General features: G+C 44.9%; 7 protein-coding genes across 7 annotated transcripts; 3 read left to right on the top strand and 4 right to left on the bottom strand.

Annotated features, from left to right (window-relative positions):
* Window positions 1-6,301: 6,301 nt before the first annotated feature.
* Window positions 6,302-6,715, bottom strand: VFPPC_14090 (hypothetical protein; the record flags this gene model as incomplete). The annotated part of the gene is made up of 2 exons (XM_018291861.1): window positions 6,302-6,429; window positions 6,478-6,715. The coding sequence occupies 2 exons, from the start codon at window positions 6,713-6,715 to the stop codon at window positions 6,302-6,304; spliced, it is 366 nt and encodes a 121-aa protein (XP_018138425.1).
* A 4,725-nt stretch (window positions 6,716-11,440) lies between these two features.
* On the bottom strand, window positions 11,441-11,671 carry VFPPC_16740 (hypothetical protein; the record flags this gene model as incomplete). The annotated part of the gene is made up of 1 exon (XM_018294493.1): window positions 11,441-11,671. One exon carries the CDS (start codon window positions 11,669-11,671, stop codon window positions 11,441-11,443), a length of 231 nt encoding a protein of 76 aa, XP_018138428.1.
* A 223-nt stretch (window positions 11,672-11,894) lies between these two features.
* Window positions 11,895-12,443, top strand: VFPPC_06680 (riboflavin biosynthesis protein RibD domain-containing protein; the record flags this gene model as incomplete). Its single annotated transcript, XM_018285673.1, has 1 exon — window positions 11,895-12,443. One exon carries the CDS (start codon window positions 11,895-11,897, stop codon window positions 12,441-12,443), a length of 549 nt encoding a protein of 182 aa, XP_018138429.1.
* An 812-nt stretch (window positions 12,444-13,255) lies between these two features.
* On the top strand, window positions 13,256-14,056 carry VFPPC_06681 (epimerase/hydratase; the record flags this gene model as incomplete). The annotated part of the gene is made up of 3 exons (XM_018285674.1): window positions 13,256-13,496; window positions 13,554-13,839; window positions 13,885-14,056. 3 exons carry the CDS (start codon window positions 13,256-13,258, stop codon window positions 14,054-14,056), a joined length of 699 nt encoding a protein of 232 aa, XP_018138430.1.
* Window positions 14,057-14,146: 90 nt separating this feature from the next.
* VFPPC_06682 (serine family amino acid catabolism-related protein) lies at window positions 14,147-15,262 on the bottom strand (the record flags this gene model as incomplete). Its single annotated transcript, XM_018285675.1, has 2 exons — window positions 14,147-15,122; window positions 15,174-15,262. The coding sequence occupies 2 exons, from the start codon at window positions 15,260-15,262 to the stop codon at window positions 14,147-14,149; spliced, it is 1,065 nt and encodes a 354-aa protein (XP_018138431.1).
* Window positions 15,263-16,113: 851 nt separating this feature from the next.
* Window positions 16,114-16,956, bottom strand: VFPPC_06683 (allantoin catabolism protein; the record flags this gene model as incomplete). The annotated part of the gene is made up of 1 exon (XM_018285676.1): window positions 16,114-16,956. The coding sequence occupies one exon, from the start codon at window positions 16,954-16,956 to the stop codon at window positions 16,114-16,116; it is 843 nt and encodes a 280-aa protein (XP_018138432.1).
* A 1,565-nt stretch (window positions 16,957-18,521) lies between these two features.
* Window positions 18,522-19,691, top strand: VFPPC_06684 (NADPH dehydrogenase; the record flags this gene model as incomplete). The annotated part of the gene is made up of 1 exon (XM_018285677.1): window positions 18,522-19,691. One exon carries the CDS (start codon window positions 18,522-18,524, stop codon window positions 19,689-19,691), a length of 1,170 nt encoding a protein of 389 aa, XP_018138433.1.
* Between the last annotated feature and the right edge of the window lie 1,086 nt (window positions 19,692-20,777).

The following is a 20,777-nucleotide window of genomic DNA, read 5'->3' as shown; positions in this document are numbered from 1 at the left end:
TTAATCTTTCTGTCTATCTATTAGTCTAAGGGTAAAATGCTATTAATAGCTTATATTTTAATCCTAGTTATTCTGTTAGACTTTTCTAGAACTTTAAGGTTAAAACCTTATCTTAATCCAAGATGATTTCCTTTGGTAAGCTATGCTAGCTTATAATTATTCTTATAAAAGTGTATGTAAGGTCTAAAGCAGTACTTGCTTCTTTGTACGGGAGGAAGTAAGCGTATTTAGTGAGTTTGTTCGTGATAACTAGGATGCTATTATAGATAGCGTTAGTCATAGGTTCCTTAGATTCTAGTAGCTTAACAATCTAGTCTATAGCAATAACTTCCCACGCTCGTTCTGGTGGTAAGATTAGCTGTAGTTCTCCATATAGTGCGTATTAGGCCGCTTTAGCCTTATTGTATATATTATAGTTCTAAACTACCTCTTGTACTGTCTTCCTTGATTTAGGAAAGTTGTAAGTTTGTCTTAACCTGGTAAGTATTTTGTGTACACCCTAGTGTCTGTATAGCAGGTATTTATGGATTTCTTTGACTAGTTCCTATTGTAGTTTTGCTGGAATATAGAGTTGTCCGTGGTATTAGTTTTCTTGTAGGGAGCCCTCCCTTTGGAGTTCCCTTCCGTTATTTACTATAAGCAGATCGTTAGGAAATTCTTTTGCGATGCGTTTTTCCTATGTGGTGTTAGGCTAGACTTTCCACGTGGCATCTATTTCCTTGAATCCTAGCTTAAGTATTCTATTCTTAGTTTCCCTAAGCATATTAGCTAAGTAAACCTGTTTTTTAGGTTTAAGGTCTTCTCTTTAGCTTAGAGCGTCTGCCCTGCCGTTCTTGCTTCCTTTCTTATAGATAATTTTAAAGTTAAATTCTAATAGGAATTTATACTATCTAATTTATTATTTGTTTAGGTCTTTAGTTGTGGTAAAGGAAGTAAGGTTCTTGTGATCCGTGTAGACCTTAACCTTGTGGGTGGTCCCGCTTAGGTAATACTTCCATTCTTTAAAAGCTTTAATAATTGCTATTAGTTCTTTATCTAGTATCGCGTAATTTAGCTTAGGTCTATTAAGCTTCTTTAAGTAGAAGGCTATAGGGTGTAGTCTTTCTTATTTATCTCTTTGTCCTAATTGTCCTCCTAAGGTAAAGTCTAATGTATTGGTTTTAACTTTAAAAGGTTTCTCTAGATTGGCCGGTTACAGTATAGGGTCTGCTAGAACCCTTTTCTTAAGATCCTAAAAGGCCTCTTCTTCTTTTTCTGTCTATTAGAATAGTTTATCTTTTTAGGTTAAATTAGTTAAGGGTATAGCGATACCTCTAAACTTGCTAATAAAGCGTTAATAGAAGTTAATAAATCCAATAAAAGCTTAGATTTCCTTAGTTAAGGTTAGTTGTGGCTAGTCTTTTACTGCTTTAATCTTATCTAGGTCTATCTTAATTTGTCTAGGAGAGATTTTGTATCTAAGGAATTAAACTATTTCTTAGTGGAATTTGCATTTTTTAGCTTTAACTAGTAGTTTAGCTTCTTATAGTTTCCTTAGAACTATATATATATATTGCTTATATTCTTTAAGATCTTTAGAGAAGATAAGAATATTGTTAAGATATACAACCACAAACTTATTAAGGTATTCTCTTAGAACGTTATTAATTATAGTTTAAAATGTTACTAGTGTATTAGTAAGCCTAAAAGGCATAATAAGGTACTTAAAATGTCCCCTTCTAGTTCTAAATGCAGTTTTCTATTTCTCTCCTTCTTTTATCTATATAAGGTTATATGCTCCTTTTAAATTAAGAGTGGTAAACCACTTAGCTTTATGTAGTTAGTTATGGAGTTCTAAGATAAGTAGTAATAGATATTAGTTTTTAATAGTGATTTCATTTAGCTGTTAATAATCCACATATAGCTATAGTTTTCCGTTTTTCTTTGGTACAAATAGGATTAGGTATCCTGCTAGCAATACTAATAGTCTAATATATCTTTTCCTAAGATTCTTATTAAGATATTTGTCTAACGCTTTTTATTGCGTTTTGTTTAGAGGGTATGTCTTGTGGAATCCTAGCTCTTTTCCAGGCTAAAGGGTAATCTTATGGTCCTATTGGCTGTATTCCGGTAATCCTGTTTCTAGCTTATTGCTAAACAGTTTGTTATACTAGCGGTATTCTTTTGGAATTACTTGTTTTAGTAATAACTTAGACTCCTTAGTTATCACAAAAATCCTAAGTATTCTCTTTGGTTTATTTAAGGTGCCACAAAGGCGCTTCTTAGTAACTAATCTGCTTTCTGGTGTATCCTAATAGAGTTAATTATTTCTCTAGTTAACTCTAGGATTGCTTGCCTGCAACTAGGGTATCCCTAATATAATTTTATGTTTTAAGATCTCTGTAATATTAAGTTTTAAGTGGTAGCGCTTTCCGCTAATATCTATAGGGAGTAGTACAGTCTCTATATCTACAGACCCTTAGCTGTACGCTACTAGCTCTCCTTCTACGGTTCTAAGTTAGTAGGGCTTGTCTTTTGCTTTCTAAGGTAATTGTAATTTATTAATAAGATTTAGCGAGATATAGTTTCCTTGTGCTCTACTATTAATTATTGCCTTAGTTAGTCTTCCTAACACAAAAATGTCTAGTACTAGGTGACTAGTATTATTGCCTGTTATACTCATAAGGGACTTATTAGTTTGCTAGGTAGATGCCCCTACTTTCTCTAGCAAAATCCGTTTTTTAAGTGCTATATAGATTTCTAATGTTCTTATATTTCTTTGCGTTAGTCCTTTTATGTTTGTTAGGAGCTTAAACGGCTTGTTTGGCTTGTCCCTTTAGATACCCTTTCCAAGCCTATATTGGTAGTTTAGTAGAATGGTAGCCGTGGTTTAGGGGCGTCCTATAGAACCTTGCCTTAATAAGGTGGTAGGCTATCTAATCGTTCTAACTTAACTAAGTTATTATTATATGTTCTGTATCCTAGTTTAGCGAGGTAAACGCCTCCTTTATTATCACGTTCTATTACAGTCTAGTTTGCTAACTGTCCTTTATAGAATACCGTGCTGTAGGGTGCTTAACTTTATTGGCATGGGAACCACTTCTAGTCTAGTTTTTCCCATATATAGTGTTAATATAGGTAGTATATGCATAAGAACTAAGAGACATCTCTATGCGTACTATAACGTGGGTTTAGAGCATAGTGATCTCTAAACTTATTCTTTGTTCTTAGTTTATTATCTTGCCATGCATTAATAATAAGATCTTAGAGTATTTTTGGGTTTTCCACGCTATATCCCTTCCCGTATACTAATCCCTTAGAGGTATTATATTTAAGTTTGTGCTAGCGTTAAGCCTTAAGTTCTTATCTAGTGATTTCCTTGTCTACTTCTTCTAATAACGTGTCATCCATAGATTCTTCTGCTTCTAGTATCTAATTTAACTAGTTAGAGCGTTATGTTCCCAGTGTTTCCCAGTCTAGTTGGGTCCTGTGTTCCCAATCCTCTGGTTCTCTTAAAGCTATTAACACCTATTATCCTAGCGTCTTATTTTTCTAATTCTTAGACTTCTTTGGGTAATATCCTACTCTATCTTTGTCTGATTTGTAGGTAAAGCAATCGTTATTATAGCATGCAGTCCAAGAGAGAGATTTATAGTCTACTTCCTCCATAGCAGGTGTAATCCTAATTTCTAGGGTAGCATGCGATTGGTCCTCCCTTTCCGCGATATTTGCCTGTCGCTCTGGTATAGGCTTCTAGGATTTCTTAGGTTTTAGGCATTTATTTGCATAGTAGCCTAGCTATCTACAGTTAAAGCATTTACCCGTGCCTTTCTTCTTTTGGCTGTCATAGCGTGTAGCATCTAAGTCTATTAGTCTAGCGTGGGTTTTACTTAAAGTGGGATAGTTGCGCTTCCCGCCTCTACTATAGTTTGCTGTAAACTAGAGCTATACCTGGGGCATAAAATATCCTTTCTTTTCTGCACATCGCTTGTACAGTTAGTTATTAATTCTAATAGCAAGATCTGCTATCTTCGCGAGAGTCTTAGGTTATTTTTCTTTGGCGATTTTATCTTTAACTTCTTCCTTAAGTCTAACATAGTATTATTTAACTAGAGCCTCTTCTCCCCAATTAAGCTTTACAGAGATTTGGTAGAATTTAGTTGTATAGAATCCCGCTAATCCTTATTGTTTAAGAGAGTAGATTTATCATATAGCGGTGCGTTTCTTATCTGGATTTCCGAAGGTAATATAGAGTTTCTTCTTAAAGTTAGTATACTTGCCAAAGATTTGCTTAGTAAGACCTTCCATGTTATCTGTATTTTCTAGGTTTGTGAGGTAGTCTCTTAAGGTGGGCTCCCACTATTTGGCGGCCCTTCCTAAGAGCATTCCTCTAATGCATAGCACTTTCTTATAGTCCTTAGTGATAGTGGTATAGTTAGCATGTAAGTAAGATCTAGCTTAAGTGAGAAAGGCTTGCACATTATCCTTTTCTCTATTAAAGGAAGTAGGCTGTAGAACCTTAGAAGTTCCCCCTAACTTCTTAGCTTTAAGGGAGTAGATGTGCTCCTAGAGTTGCTAAATTATACCAAGTATATCCTCCTTAGATGCAGTATTTCTAGATCGGGTGGACATCTTGTTAGCTATTTAATAGTATAAGGTAACTTACTAAATAGGAGTAATTAAAATGTAACAATTAGCTTATTAACAAGGTTAAGTAAGGCAATTAATAGTTATTCTATTGCTTAGGGTAGGTAACTTAGGTTGTGTGTGTAAATAAGACCTTTACAGTCTATTAAACAGCAAGCTTAGATTGTTAGGAGTTTATCCTAATTAATTGTGAATTAAATGCTTAGATTAATCACTAAAGATCTAGACTAGCTAGATATCTTAATAATAACTATCCTATATATATTGTTTCTATCTCTTTATTAATTAGTTCTGCTTTTCTTGCTTAGTTGTGCTTAGTCTGATTATCCTAAGCACTAGTGATCTAACTAAGCACCTTACAGTTCCTGTGTCTTGTCACGTGACCTCCTTTACCTATGGCGGCTATCTCATGCAGCCAGGCCTTAGGTCTCGTTCCAAGACCAATCATTCTGCCTTGCCCGCTCTTGCTCTCGTTAGTTCGTAACACCGACAACCCTTCCGTATGGGGTAAAACGGACCATGCTCCCATTCCATGCGTATCAAAACCCCCAGCACATAAGTCACCTGAAAGGAGGTTTGATAAACACTGTACAACCGATTGGTTGCTGGAAAGTGTAGCAGAATAGGCAATATTATGCAGACATGCAATGCATAGGCGTTGACGTTTTGCACATAGTCTCGCTTTGCGAAGAGTCCAGGTGTAAACATGGTTCCATAGTCGAGGGGTATACTTCTGGTGCGATGTTGGATTGTTTGTGTTGAAAAAGGTTGCATATGTGTGTGAATCCCAGAAGCAAACTAGCTAGGCAGTTAGACTGAAGTATAGAGGACCAGTAGGAGGGACTTAATGCAGGTAGTTTAGTAATCACGACTTTCAGCAGCCTCCTTTCAATGACTTGACAGCTGCTTTGTTTCATCTATATATAGATTGTATTGGCTTTAGAAATAAGACCACCCTTTTCCCCTTCTTGAATTACCCCTGACAGATGTGACTGCGCCTCCTACTCACATTCACATTTTAGTCCCCGTCGGCGGTCAAGGTTGTCTAACAATATCATATCTTCTTTCTAGATACCAAATTCAAAACCATCTGCGTTCTGCTTCATGCACGCCCGTCTTTTGCACTTTTGAACAATGGGGCCTAGCTCTTCTCGAGAACTGCCGACTAAGCATCCGTGCAAAGCAGAATAAGCTCTAATGACGGCATCTGAGCATCGGCGACGAAAGAATTGTATCAAACTGTCAAGAACACATTTCGAGCAGTCCGGGCAGAGCTTTCATCAGTTCTACTGCTATGACCTTGGAGGCATACCTCCTACTTATGCGAATAATCACCACCGAGAGCAGGGGTACTGCTGTATTGCTTGAGACTTAGTGCCCCAATCCTGTGCTATCGCCACCTCTACCAAATATAGCTACGTAGGATTTGGATGAGCGTCATGAATGTATGGCCAGTAACTGGTTGGTTTGATCTAAGCTCCAACAGGAGTCTCGTTTAAATGTTTCTCTTGTTTGAGATATTTGCATTGCAAATGAGACTCCGGATGTACCACTTGTGTTTCTTTCATATCTTTATATTGGTGGCATGTATTACGTATTTGAGCTTAGATAGTGACAATTGAACAAGATTAAACTCAATGTGCCCACCAACACTCTGACCACCTGTAACAGAGCCTTAAACTATCTCATAAATGACAGAATCCATTACTCCATCAGCTCTTTGGTAATCCTGCTCGGTGGTCTTTCCACCACGGAATACATACCCGAACCAGTACCTCTCCTTTGGAGTCCCAGAATTGATCGCTGTTTATTAGTACAATACCTCAGGACATAGGATGAGCAATCCCTTACCTGAGTAGGAAATAGTCGAAGTGCAAGCAGAAAATCCCTTACACTGGTCAAGGATATAATTCGCCCACGACTCTTTGTCGTATTTATTGTAGTCCGCGTTATATCCTGCAATGACATCGCCTGGGAAGAGGCTACTTGCAGCGATCCAATTCTGCGGATCTGGGAGATTCAGACGCTGATAGTCAGCAGCATTGGCAGTTGCTGCTGCGCCAACGAGAGCGATAAGCGTAAACTTCATTGTCACGAAATGTATTGTATATATCAGGTTGTTGTTAGTTTGGATTTCACTCGATTGTCTACCAGGGAGGGTATTGCGCTCATTAAATAGTCTCGGCAGCAACGTGGCACACGGGATGCCATTGGGTGCAGAGATATGATTTTGAGTTTCCCTTTCTTGTCAAAAGATCGTCATTTTCTCGTATCTAATTTTCTGCGTTCATGCTGCATTTGGCCGTGGGGCAGGACGGCACGGCGACTAGGTTTGTATCTTGCAGATAACTGATGAGTTGTTCAACAGGGATGGTTATGCTGGCACTTTTGTCATGGGAGCTTTGTTGTTCTCCCGACTTTATGAACTCCCGCGTATATCTTCGGCAAGACCCAGGTTTGTGTGCCATTCCTCGCCCGAAACAACGTGGTATGGGTTTTGGGCACTGTTTCCAGGACGAAGAAGGACGATAAGTGCTTTGAGGAAACTGGGAGTAGGCGCAGCGAGGTGGAACAACTTGTACTGTGAACCTTGTAAAGGGTACTGCAGATAAAGATAAAGTTAAAGGATGCTTCATTGAGGGGAGATAGACCGATTCTGCGCTGCGTATGCTGCAAATTCAACCACCTAGGTATGTGGCGACTCTTGCCATGCCCGAAGAAAAGCCTCGTAACGTGGAAGGCTCTGTGTGGGTATTGTTAAAACCAGAGTTAGCAGAAGCTTTGTCAAAGCTACAGTCGTTAAAGTTTCACATACAATCGTTGGGGATGGCCACGTTGCTGTCGAGCTTCTCTGGTGGTACTGGGCTTCCCCCTGAGACTTGGAAGAGCCAAAGTATTAGCTTTGCGCCGTTCTTGAACATCATATTGTTCAGAGTGACATAGTAGTGTTCTGAACAAGAAACTGAGCGTGTAATAACCGGGGACCCGAAGGCATAGACAACACAGTGTTTATGCTGAGGGAGACAATATGGTACTGGATCCGAGCGGTTGAACTTTACAATGCAGCTAATCGAGGAAGCACCGCATCTCAGACAAGAGCATAAAAGCTTTCGGGGCTGGGTAAGGTTGCATTTTATTTACAAAAACATCACATACTTTCCAGCTCTCCGGCTGTGACAGTAATTTTTCCAATGGACAGGACAACGACTAGTCCAGAACAATCTTTCTATTTCTTTCATCCTACCCCGTACATCGGATCTAACTACCCCGAAGCTTCTGCGTTGTTATGAGTCGGAGATCTGAAGTAATTTTGCCGTCTATAGCTAGTAACATTTGTCTTAAACGGGTTTATGCTGCTTTTACCATGCGCAGACAGACATAATAGTCAGAAAACGTATTTGGTTCTAGAGAGGGAGCTTTATAGGTAGTTATTGCATCACTTGCCCATGTCTTAGCCTCCGAAATGTCTAGGAGCTCACAAAACTGTGCTAAGAAGCTAACATCTACATAGCTGTGCACGCCTACTATTCAATCAGAACCTCTTTCTCACCGGACGGCAATTACTCGTCACCGCCAGACAACGGTGGTACGAATACCATAGCAAAAAGTTGCCACTTATAGAGCGGTTGGTCCATATTCGCTCCACGGTCCGCGACCTCCATTGTTACTCCCGCAGCCATCGCAGTTGCGAGTCCAGCGTCTGGGCTTACAGACCAGGGAGTTCGGGCAGTTGTTGGTATCATCGCACGAGCTCTCGCAAGTGCCGGCGATCAATGCACCGCCAGCAAGATAAGCGCAGGGTTCCGCTATGGCTCACGTTAATTACATACTAAAGCATCACCGGAAAGGCAGGAATGTGAACTTACCGGGCCAGGCCTTGCGACATGCTTCGATGTGAGGCCAGGCCACAGCCGTGGATGAGAGTGCCAAGATGACGGCAGGGAGGTACAAAATATTGCTATACCTGTACAATGCTGGTAAGAAAGTGCGCAAAAATCCAGCAAGTTAAAGAAATTACTTACATTGTGTCTGTGAGAGAACTACTGAGATAGAATAGTGATGTGAACGCGATAGAGCTTTTGAGCTTTAGTGGTTTCGAACTTTGGGAATGCCTCGGTTTTATAGCTTCAGAAGCTGTGCTTTCTCCCAGAACAGCTTCTGCATTTTATTAGACTCCGCAGCCGAACAGCCATAGCTGTTAAATCGTGCCGAACAGCGGTTAATACGGGCAGGTGGCTGGCTGATAACTTCGAATCCAGGGTCCGAGGACGAAATTTCAACGGCTCGGGTACTATTCTCAAGCTCAGTGTACCACACCATCATGTATGTTTCAGTCGGGACCGGACATATCTAACGTGCCAAGAATTGACTACGTCTATTCAGTTCTATAGGTCATGGTGAGGGTTTGACTCAACGAATGGTAGCATCCATTTCCGCCGCTATCCATGATATGCCGCGGCCACATGCAGGCATTCCCATCATACTCTCCTAGTACGAGTTCGAGGGCGTAACGGTAGAGAACACTGGAAATAACTCAGCTCTGACAACGGGTTATAACCTTACTCTATTCGGACATCAGCTCTTCCCCAGGGTTGTGTCTAACTGAATTCAGGGTATCATGCAGTTCAGGGCCCTTGATGAGTTACGCTGACATATGCATGTTCAGCTCACACTGCCACCACTAGCAACGGTTATCCCCGCGACAAGGATTACTGCTGGACGATGTATGACCCTTATTCAGACCTACTGTTGGCCTATTTCCGGGTCCGTCTGTTCGTACCACTCTCCTGCCGCCCGAGTTCACTTGAAGCTGTACGGCTTTCATAACTCCTTATTATTGCTCGGATGCATCGGTTGTGCGTATTTCCCTTACTGCACTCCGCAATGCCTACTCATCCACATTGGGAACTCTGCAGCTCACCTTTTTCAAGGGTTCGTCAGCTTAGCCTAGTCCGCTGTTCCCAGGGACAAATTGACGCCACAACTGTGAGAAGGTCACACTCTGAATTTAGGAGGCGGCAAGGTTAGATGATGGGAATTCCCTTTGGACGGCTAATAATGATAGCATAGTATGGCAATAGATTTGCTCATATTTACTGAGCTTCAATGTAGGTACAGACAATCGCGAAGATGACCAAAAGTCCCTGTAAAAGAGGAATTGCCCCAACCTGAGATGCCTCAATGTTCTAGAGTTGGACTGCATAACATTCCTGCATGTGTGGCATGTGATGAGACTCACAGCCATCCTACGTTCGCATGCAGTAGTGGGTTGTACGATTACGTGGATCCGTTCATATGGCTTGCTTTTTCTGGTCAATGGGTTCGGATGTTGCATTGCATTTACGGGCAGTCGAGCCTTCAGGGCCACCTGCATGTTGCCATATTGCTCTTGTTTGTCGGTCTTGTACGGAGTCGTCAAGCTGAGCTTCGGGTAACGAGCTTGAGCGGGCGTACCTTTCTTTGTACGACTGTTGCTGATTTTGTTGTGGAAAGATCTGTTGGTGAGTGCAAGGCTCTACTGGACTGCTGGTATGGCTTTAACTGCGGTGTAGAGTAACTGTTGCTTCACTTCATGTACGAGCACTTGGTCTCAATAACGTTCCGCATGCAAGTGTAGTAGGCTAAAAGTTATGATCTAGGCTATAAGTCCATATTATAGCTGATGTAGACCTAACGTACTGTGTCTAAGTTTACCTGCATTCGTGACCAGAGCGCACAATGCCAGATGTACTTTTTGTCCATCGACCAAATATCGGGGCTACGGGTTTTGAGCCGGGATGAAGTCATCGAATTAGCATCTTGCCATCCTATTAACGACTACATCAATCGAAGTCGTCAATCATAGACGCTGTCTTTCGTCTTATGTGCAAAGTGAAGTAGTTATATCTGGTCAAGCCGTATAGTTTGCTCCTTTGTTCAAACATACCTAGGTGCCCATTCAAGATACACTCCAGTCCTGCTAGTAATACACCACAATTCCTATGCACCAGTTGGGTCATGTCTCTATTTGTATAGATACTAGCATCGATTTGGCTGACATAGTTCTCTTTCATTGCATGTAAGCCACCCTTGGATGGTACCAAGCCAAAAGGCTGCGCTGGCAGGGGTAACGGTGTTCGATATCGAGGGACTGAGATTTAGTTGCCTTCGAAGGAAGCATGAGATTCGCCAGGCAAGCTGATTAGGAGTTCGGGCCCCAAGGAAATCTACCCGTTGAACAACTACGGCATGCACATAAGCTTGCCTTCGCCCACTTCCTCGCCGAGTTTTCGCACTCACACTCACTACGCCCATTCACCTGGAGAAAGCGGCTTCAGCTCCAGCGTTGACGATCAACATGGTAAATATTATTCTGTCTTCCTAAAATCTCTCTCAGCATCTAAGTCCTCCTGGACGACACTCTGCTCTTAACTCACCCTCTAGCGTTTGATCGATTCCAGCCACCCCGGTTCTCGTTTTCCGGTCTCGTGAGGGCCCGGGTATGTCGAAATGCTCTTATCCATAGTGAGCCTTCGAACTGACTTTTTTTCTGCGCTTCTATCGAATAGGTGCTTCAAGAACCCTCATTGCACGGCTGACGGATTCCGAGAAAGCGCTGGCGACTGTTGTCGTATCCTTGACGATATCTGGCGCACCGCCAGGTGAAGGGCCATGAGTATACTCATTGAACGGACTTCTCATACCATATGTGACTATGAGAGTCTGGCACAAAATTCATGTGCCGAATAAGTGTGTCTATCTTTTCGAACTCCGTATAGTAACTCCTGCATCCTGCTTACCAATCTTATAATTTTACGAAATGGTATACCGTCCACTAATTGAAGAGATAGTCAAATGACCGAAACGTATACCTGAACCACGGTCTACTGATTGGGGTTGTTCTAGTCGTCGCTACACCCAATAATTGAGGCTCGACGACATGACCTACTGCATCCGCAAAATGACCACCGAAGGACGTCGAATGGTAACCCTCACAAGCCTTTGGCATCGAATGCCTCGTATTGAAGAATGATCGCTGAGCCATTTTCCGTGGCGAAAGGAACATTTAACAAATGGAATTAGATAGTCTGAGTTATATGCCCCTACACCTTGCTGTCTGCAAGATTACTCAAAACAACCTGACGCCAAGAAAAGCATCGTCGCAACATCAGCCCCAGTTGGAGGTCTCACCCCGCTGGTGATTCACGCCGAAGCCAGCAATACACACAACACTTCGTGAACTGGTCCTCGTCAAAAATTCTCTTCTCAACATCATCAGTTCTCTCAAAATGCGCCGTGTTCGCTACAATGCCGCGATATCGCTCGACGGCTTCATCGCCTCACCGGACGGCTCAACAGACTGGATAGTCGAGGACACAAGCATAGACTTCGACGCACTCTATGCCCAGTTTGACATTTACATCATGGGTCGCAAGACTTATGAAGTTGTCACATCCCATGGAGACTTCAACCCGTTAGGTTCAAAGGCAAAAGAGAATGTCATTGTCGTCAGTCGCGAGATGAAACAGGAAGAGTACCCAAACATCACCATCCTACAAAACGGCTTCATCGACACCATCCGTCGACTTAAATCGCAAGACGGCAAAGATATATGGTTCATGGGTGGAGGTCAGCTTGCCGCGCCGCTGCTCGAAGCAGGTCTTATTGATACCTTTGAGATGGCTATTATGCCCGCTGTTCTTGGCAAGGGGATCAAAATGATAGCTGAGTCGGATAAGACGGACAAGGCAGGCTACAGTTTGGATCTTACCGGGCTGGAAAAGCTGGATAAGAGTGGCATTGTGATTCTCAAGTATGCCGTTCGCTATGGTAAATGATGCCAATTTTCGCCTTGTTTCTTGTGTTGGTAGCCAACTGCGTTATCGAGAGCCTGCACATTGCAATAAAATGATCTCAATTCGAGAATTGTTCCGCTTTCCAGCTCCATGTAAAAGATGGAGAGTGTGGTGTGTTTGGCCATGATGGCGGTGGTACTGTGGTTTCTTTGGGGACCATTCACAGGCAATTGAAGAAGTAAAAAATAGTGATCTGAAAGGACGTAGAATTTGTGTTTATTTCTTCATGCAAATTGCTACCACCGTTCCCCGTCATTTGAAGTTTGATCGTTGTATTTGTAATACACCACCGAGGCTCACCTAAACTCCAGGACAGAACATTCGAACTCACTGCAAGGACATACTTGACCTTGCAATAGTTTGTGGCTTCTTCTATGAGGAACCTTGGTTCAAAGGCGCAGTCTGAATTATTAATTGACTGCATACCGCTCCGAGTGGTGAAAGGATCCCTGCCATACTCACATTAGGCAAATGGCAGCCACGCAACAGTTATCAACCTTGATCGAATAACTAGCCAATAATCTCATACGGTCGGACTCCGAGCCGACGACCGATGAAATTTTATCAATCTGCCCAGCTATCGTGAGAGATTAGATCGACAATCAAGACCATATTTGGCAACATGTTCCCTGCTTCGGCATTCTAAAGAACCCCGTCCGAAGGCGTTATGGTTGACATTATTCAGCAACGCCAGCATGAACCAAATATATAAAAGTCGGATATAATATCACGATACAAAGGGAATAGAGGCATCAAGTCAATCAATCATACTAATTCAACCAATCAAACCCATCATGACCAATGTTGCATTCATTCTCGGCTCCGGCCCCCGTATTGGCGCTTCCGTTGCGAAGAAGTTCCTCCGCGAAGGATACAAGGTTGCAATTGGGAAGCGGAATACAAATACACCATTGGAGTCTGGACTGGAGGGTGCGCTTCCTGTGGAATTAGAAGTGACTAGCAATGAGTCTATTGCAAAGGCATTTGCGGAGGTTGAGTCGAAACTAGGCTTCCCAAACGTCGTCATTTACAATAGTATGTCCCACTGCAATTGATGACTAGACCGAGTTCAAACTAACAACTGTCTGCTAGTCGCCGCTCTTACTTTCCCGCCAGAACAGAATAATCCCTTCAGCGTACCTCCCGATTCATTCGGAAGAGACACTACTGTCAATGTAGTTGGCGGATATGCCGCCATCTATGCCGCCATCAAGGGATGGAAAGGACTCGACGCCTCCGTCCCGAAGGTGTTCATTGCTACCGGTAACGTAACGCCGTTTTATCCAAACCCATTTGCGACGACCCTGGCGTCTGGGAAGTCTGCTCTTGTGCAACTCATTCGGCTGGGGGACCAGCATTTCAAATCGGATAAATACAAGTAAGTCGCACATCTGAGTTAGTTGTTCGGTACTGACGCATGTAGGTTCTATTTCGCCTCGCAGGTCACATCGGAAGGACACCCTGTAAGCTGGGAGGGTGTTAAAGCTGCTGCGCATGGGGACGTATACTGGGACTTGGTGCAAGACAAGAACAGCGACAATTGGGATGTCCGATTTGTCGTTGACGATAAGGACGCCGTGTCATACTTGAAGTGAGAAACTTCCTCAGTAGGAAACAGGAATAATAGCATTCTAATTGTCTACTTCTAATTTCCAGCTATACCTCCGTTCCACATACCGCACCATCTAGTTTAGATCAGCCATGTACTTGTCCATAATCTCAAACGACATATTACTCCCACCACAAATCACCAACACAACCACGCTATTCTCATTAAACCCAGGAACAAGTTCCTTTAACTTGCCATTATAACAAAGAGCAGGACACACTCCGCACGCCAACTCCACCAGCAGCCTGTCCTCATCCAAAAACCTCCTACACGCCCTGATGCCCTCAGCATCAGACAGCACAACATTGGAAACCGTATCTCTCAACCCATACTCAAAAGCCCTCTTACACACGCGTCTTGCGCCCAAGCTCGTGGCAAGACTCGTGATGGCAGGCAGAGTAACCAATTCTCTCTTCGCAACAGCTTGTGCGAATGAATCAGCGCCCTCAGTTTCCACAGCAATAACCTGCGTCTTATCCATCCCCAACTCGTCAATCCCCTGCATGATGCCAGAGAAGAGTCCTCCTCCTCCAGCACTGCACACAATGGCATCCACCTTGGGCGTAGCATTGGCGGATACCCCATTGATGGGATAATGCCTCTCCGTTTCAGGCAACTGCTTCACAATCTCTCTCGTGATGCCCGCATTACCATCCCAAATCTCTTGCGCATCAAACGGCGGAACGTAGAGAGCTGCCTCCCCTCTCGCCGTCGCATCAGCCATGAGCGTCCCCGTCAGATAATCATCTGCTTCCTGCCACGATGCGCCCTTCTGAATCACGTCTGTCGCGCCCGCCGCTCTCAACTTGGCAATCATGTATTCCGTCGTGCTGAGGGGCACAACAATGGACGCCTCGCAGCCGAGAGTCACTGCGCCGTGGACGCATGCGAGGCCGGCATTCCCGCCGGATGAACAGTAGAAGTGTGCCTTTTTGGTGGAGTTTGCGCTTGTGGATTGGACGGCGGCGAGTTTGGAGACGAGGAAGTTTCCTATGCCGCGGGATTTGAATGACCCTGAGGGTTGGAGGTTTTCAAGCTTTAAGAAGATGTTGCTCGGGGATTGTCAGTGAGGTTCGTTGTGTCTGGGGTGAGACTGTTGTTACCATCCTGCAGCGCTGCTTAATGTCGCTGATTTGATGAGCGGGGTTTCAATCCAAGGCGTCTTGGTGTGGGTTGCTGTTTTGACAGTCATGTTTGTATGTCTACGCAGTTGTATGAGGTCGTTGTTTGATCTTGAAATGTCAACTGGTGATGAGAATGGTAGATAAGTTATGCCATGGAGTCAAAAGTTGCTCGACGTGGGCTTCTCGGCCTTTAGCGCTCGTTGGCAGCGCAAACCTAGACCGCTCCACGTCAACTTTAGTTGTTTAATTGTGATTAGTTAGTTGGTTCTTGGTGTCTCCTCTTATTTTGGTGAATCCAGCCCTTTTGTCAACAGTGCGCCTTTTCGGAACTTCTGCCGATGATGAGGCACTGTTCTAGAAGCTACCAATATGTCATTCGCATCGACACATAACATTGATTGGGAAGGATTAATCCCTGTACTTGTTACCCCTCTATTTGGTAGAATCGACCAGGGTTAACAGGGATTTGCAATATGTCCGACATTGAGGTTTCAAACATTCCGATGCGATTGTCTGCTTTTAGTGCTGCTGTGCGAATAACTGCCATTGCATCTAGCCATTGACAAAGTACGAGTGACTCTAGCGCAAATGCATCCAGACTCCCCAACTTCTGGCATTAGATCTGTCAATTATTCCCAGTCACAAAAAGGCAATGTGCAACCCTCTGTGCCCAATCATGCGGTATTAGGCTCAATAGCCGAATCACTGTTTCAGTTGGCCGCACAAGACATCTCCAGAACCTGTGCTCTGTAGATCTAGATCGGCACACATCTCATAAGGGGAAAATAAAGTCTCCTGTATTAAAACCCTAAAGTTCTATAACCCATTGCCATGCATCCGATTTTGTCTTCGTTATATTCATGCACTGTTCGTCGATGCCAAACCCCTCAACTCAACCCATTTCTTCCCCGCAAAGCCCCTACTTGGATAACTTGAGCTTCATATGTCGATTCACATCCTTGTAAAGCAGGTACCGAAACTTGCCCGGCCCTCCAGCATAACAAGCCTGCGGGCAAAAGGCACGCAGCCACATAAAGTCACCAGCCTCCACCTCAACCCAGTCCTGATTGAGGCGATACACAGCTTTTCCTTCCAGCACATAGAGCCCGTGTTCCATGACGTGCGTCTCCGCGAATGGAATAACACCGCCGGGCTCAAACGTCACAATGGTAACGTGCATGTCGTGCCGCAGATCACTGGGATCAACGAAGCGTGTGGTTGCCCACGCGCCATTTGTCTGTGGCATAGGCGTCGGCGCAATCTCCTTTTCATTGAGGAAAAGCGGCTCAGGCGCATCCAGCCCATCAACACGTTCATAAGCCTTGCGAACCCAATGGAAACGAGCGGTAGCTGAGCCGGTGTTGCGTAGGGTCCAGCCGCTCTTTGGAGGCAGATAGGCGTAACCGCCGTCGACAAGTTTGTGGGTTTGGTTTGCTACCGTTACCGACACTTCGCCTTCAACCACGAACAGCACGCCCTCTGCTTCGTCGTCCAGTTCTGCGCGGTCGCTGCCACCGCCAGGCTGCACTTCCATGATGTACTGCGAGAAGGTTTCGGAGAAGCCCGTCAATGGGCGAGCAATCACCCATAGCCGCGTCTGCTCCCAGAACGGCAGAAAGCTGGTGACAATGTCGCTGAATACTCCTTTGGGAATAACCGCGTAGGCTTCGGTGAACATGGCACGGTCGGTGAGGATTTGTGTCTGTGGTGGCAATCCGCCGGTTGGGGCATAGTAGGCGCCCATGGTCCTGTCGTTGCCCATGGCGGGGATGAAATTGACGCTTGAGATGCGACGTCTACAAGGCCACTGAGATTCGCGGTGCGTGTGATGTAAGGTGAGTTGACTGCGTAGCTGTTGGGATGAAATGAAAATCACAAGTTGAAATTCATCTAACCCCTCATCTATTAAATGAGAAACTGTGCCTTGTGCTCCGGTCCACAGACGATTCCGGCGTTGACCGGGCAGGAGCTCGGGTCAGACCGTCGGTCCCTGCCGTGGCGGTGATCCAAAGTTGAGGTTCTCGGCCGCGTATCGGAGGTGCTCCGGCTGCAATAGCCGGAGAGTATCTTGATTTCGGCGAAACAAGATATTTTAATTGTGGGCAGCTGGCTGAATAGGGATTCATTTGCATTATTTATCTAATGCGTGATGAGAACAGGGCGAATTAACGACTCGGGTCTTTCTCGCAGCTGCCAGAGCAAAAACATCTGGCAGCATTTGCATCACTCAGCGAAAGGAAAATAGGCTCCAGTGGCAGCTTGAGGCAAACGTCTCTCGTTGAGTTCTATGAGTATTTTGCCCATAGCAGTAGACCTCAAAGTTGAACGTATAATAATGCACCATTAAACGAGTGACTGGTGTCATCCGGCCAGATCCCTGGGGGTTTATTAAGGCGCTGTTAGCATCAATCTTCGGGGCTGCTCTTCCCCACCAATCTTGGGCAGCTCGCATTGACTCTCAGACTATTTGATTAGAAAAAAGTCGATGGGGGCGTAGACATTTGCCAGGTTCTTTCTTCTGCGCGACGGTCAGGGTTAGGGTTGTTCAAACATATGCTGTTCCGCCACCAACTGTTTCACATCAGGAATATGACCGCAAACTCCAACAAACTGCTCTACTTAGCAATGCTAACATTGGACAATCTGTCTGGTGAAGTACCGAGACGGCCACCTGCGGTGATGAAATACTCCCTGCCCCCCAAACCGTCAACGGAGAATTGTTCCTGCAGTGAAAACGCGCAACATTTAAACCGCCAGAGGTGGCGCAATGTTGGTCCGCATCTTGAAGAGGAAAATGTCCGCATTGTGGCGATTCAATATGGCAGGTTACCGCGCCGCTAAGATTCAAGCCATTCTGAATCAAGAATAGCTGCAATTGTGGCAACCACCACGAACAAACATTTGTAAACTTTTCCACTCGGTTTGCGACGGAAACTTGCTGGACATGAAAGATGGACTGTTAATACCTGTTAGTGCAGAAACATGGCTGCCTTTTTGGGAACAAAATCACCTTGAAAATCTAAGAGACCACTCCATCAGTAAGAAGCGGTTTTGCCGTCACGACTCGTTTCATCACAAAGAAAGGCAAAACGGGGCTTGCAATTACTAATTGTAGAATAAATTTTCGAAAAGATGCTTTGCTTTAAATTTCTGCTGGCTACGTGCGTCAAACTTGGCTGTACCTGCCATATCGTACATGTATTTAATCATTGTTAGTGCCTAGTCGTGGTATCATCTCACTCTTCAGTCTTGATCATACGACATCAATTCAAGTCCATTTGACTCGCACACCAAAGCAAACAGCGAATCCTATCATCAACTCCCGAAATGCCCAACAGCGACTCCAGGCTTTGGCAACCTCTCAAGGTTGGAGGCCTAACTCTCCCCCACCGCATCGTCATGGCTCCCCTAACTCGCTACCGCAACGACGACAACCATGCGCCATTGGACATGATGATTCAGTACTACGCAGACCGTGCCTGCGTCCCAGGCAGTCTCATCATCACAGAAGCCACTGGTATCTCTGGTGCTGCCGAAGCAAGACCCCACCTCCCAAGCATCGCTACTCCAGAAGCTGTCGCGGGCTGGAAGAGAATATACAAAGCTATTCATGACAGGGGCAGCTTCGTCTTCCATCAGCTGTGGGATCTTGGCCGTGGTGCTGATCCAGACTATGTCACCAAGCGCGGATACAAATATGCGTCCAGCGGTGACTTGCAATTAGAAGGCAAATCTGTGCCTCCTGCACCGCTTACAGAGGAAGAGATTTGGCAAAAGATTGCGGATTATCGTCAGGCGGCTAGAAATGTGATTGACGCTGGCGGTGATGGAGTAGAGGTTCACGCAGCTCATGGATACCTCATTGATCAGTTCATACGAGATAGCGTGAACAATCGAACGGATAAATGGGGTGGCTCGGTTGAGAACCGCAGCCGGTTTCTTCTTGAAGTCGTCAAAGCTGTCACCGAAGAGATTGGTGCCGAAAGAACAGCGTTGAGACTAAGTCCGTTCTCTCTTTACAACAGCTCCTATTCCTCGGATACGTGGGAGCAAACAGGATACATTATCCGCAGTCTCAAGGAGCGTGGTCACAAGCTGGCGTACTTGTCTCTCGTGGAACCACGATACGATCCCGCCTTGTTAGGCAAAGCGCCTCCTCCAGGTACACCTCAGCCTTTTGGGGACAGGGAAATGTCCTCCAAGTTCATTCTCAGAGAGTGGGATAACACTTCGCCTGTGTTCGTGGCTGGCGGCTATACTGCTGAATCGGCGGCCAGCGCTCTCGATGAGACATACAGAGACTGGGATGTTGCTATTGCATTCGGACGGCCGTTTATTTCTAATCCGGACTTGGTGTTTCGAGTGAAGAATGACTTGCCGTTCTCGCAATATAACAGGGATACGTTCTACGTTGCGAAAAGTGAGGTTGGATACATCGACTATCCATTTAGCGAAGAGGCTGTCAAGGCGGGTTTGTCAGTGCCAGTCCAAGCATAGCTACTAAATACACGAAAAGTTAGTGTCTGTAATGTTGAAGTCATAGGCACCAGATGCGGCTGAAATAAGATGTGCTTGGGATGTACCAGATTTGACACAAGGTTGCCCACCACTGGCCATACATTGTGGCACGTATTTATGATTTCAGCACAATTGAAAGTTTGGCGTTTTTCTCCGCTGATGCGCTGATACGAACCCTGCGACCGGAAGGGATGTGCAATCAGCAGAGGGTATCTCGACGCCCAACACTATCGCCGAAGGAAACTTCATTGAAGGCGGCGAGGTGGATGCGGGTAACGGTAGCTCAGGAAACATAGATAGTACACAGAGGTCATTTTGGCTGGACATTGGAGCAGCGATATTTATTGCTCAAGAAATATTGCTACAATGAATACGCGTGTCTGACTCTGACGTTCCGAACACACCAAGCTCGCCAGGGGCAAACAAGGCAGCACACGTGATCTCAACAGTCGCCTTCTCGCCTTGAGCGAGAAGCAAGAGGGGTCAGCGACGGTTTTGCAAACTCTCGTACACAAAAACATTGGTCGTTGAAAAAATGGCTCCATTGACGATGATCCTCGCGTACCTCATGGTAAGAATGATGGAAGAGCAAACATTGAACAAAGGATCAATTCCTGGGCCCCCAGCTAACTTGACTCAGGTGGTTCTAGCCCTCTTCGGGGTGGCACTGTTCGTCGACCAAGTCGATTTCGATAGCTTACCCGCCATATCCACTAACTCCAGATCTCAGATACGAGCACATCAACTCCACAAGTCTATCCCTGCCAATCTCCCCGGCACTTACAATCCTCACAGTTCTTCTTCCTTTCGCAGCAGCCGCCAATGCCTTCTTCAGTTCGCGGCTCGCAGCATCTGGCAACCGTCCAAATCATATCCTCGCAAGAGCCTTGCAAGTTGGTCAAGGCATCTTGACCACGGTCATAGCGACCCTGCTCTTCTCCAATATCCTCCCTTCAGCAGCCCGTGATTGCCTGTTATCGACAATCTGGCAGCGATTTTTCAGCACACATGATGCTGAATCGATCAGACGGATCCAGGATGCCTTCAACTGCTGTGGGTTCAATA

This window comes from Pochonia chlamydosporia (assembly GCF_001653235.2).
Source record: "Pochonia chlamydosporia 170 chromosome Unknown PCv3seq00008, whole genome shotgun sequence".
Taxonomy (NCBI): domain Eukaryota; kingdom Fungi; phylum Ascomycota; class Sordariomycetes; order Hypocreales; family Clavicipitaceae; genus Pochonia; species Pochonia chlamydosporia.
This window is presented reverse-complemented; position numbering and strand designations above follow the sequence as displayed.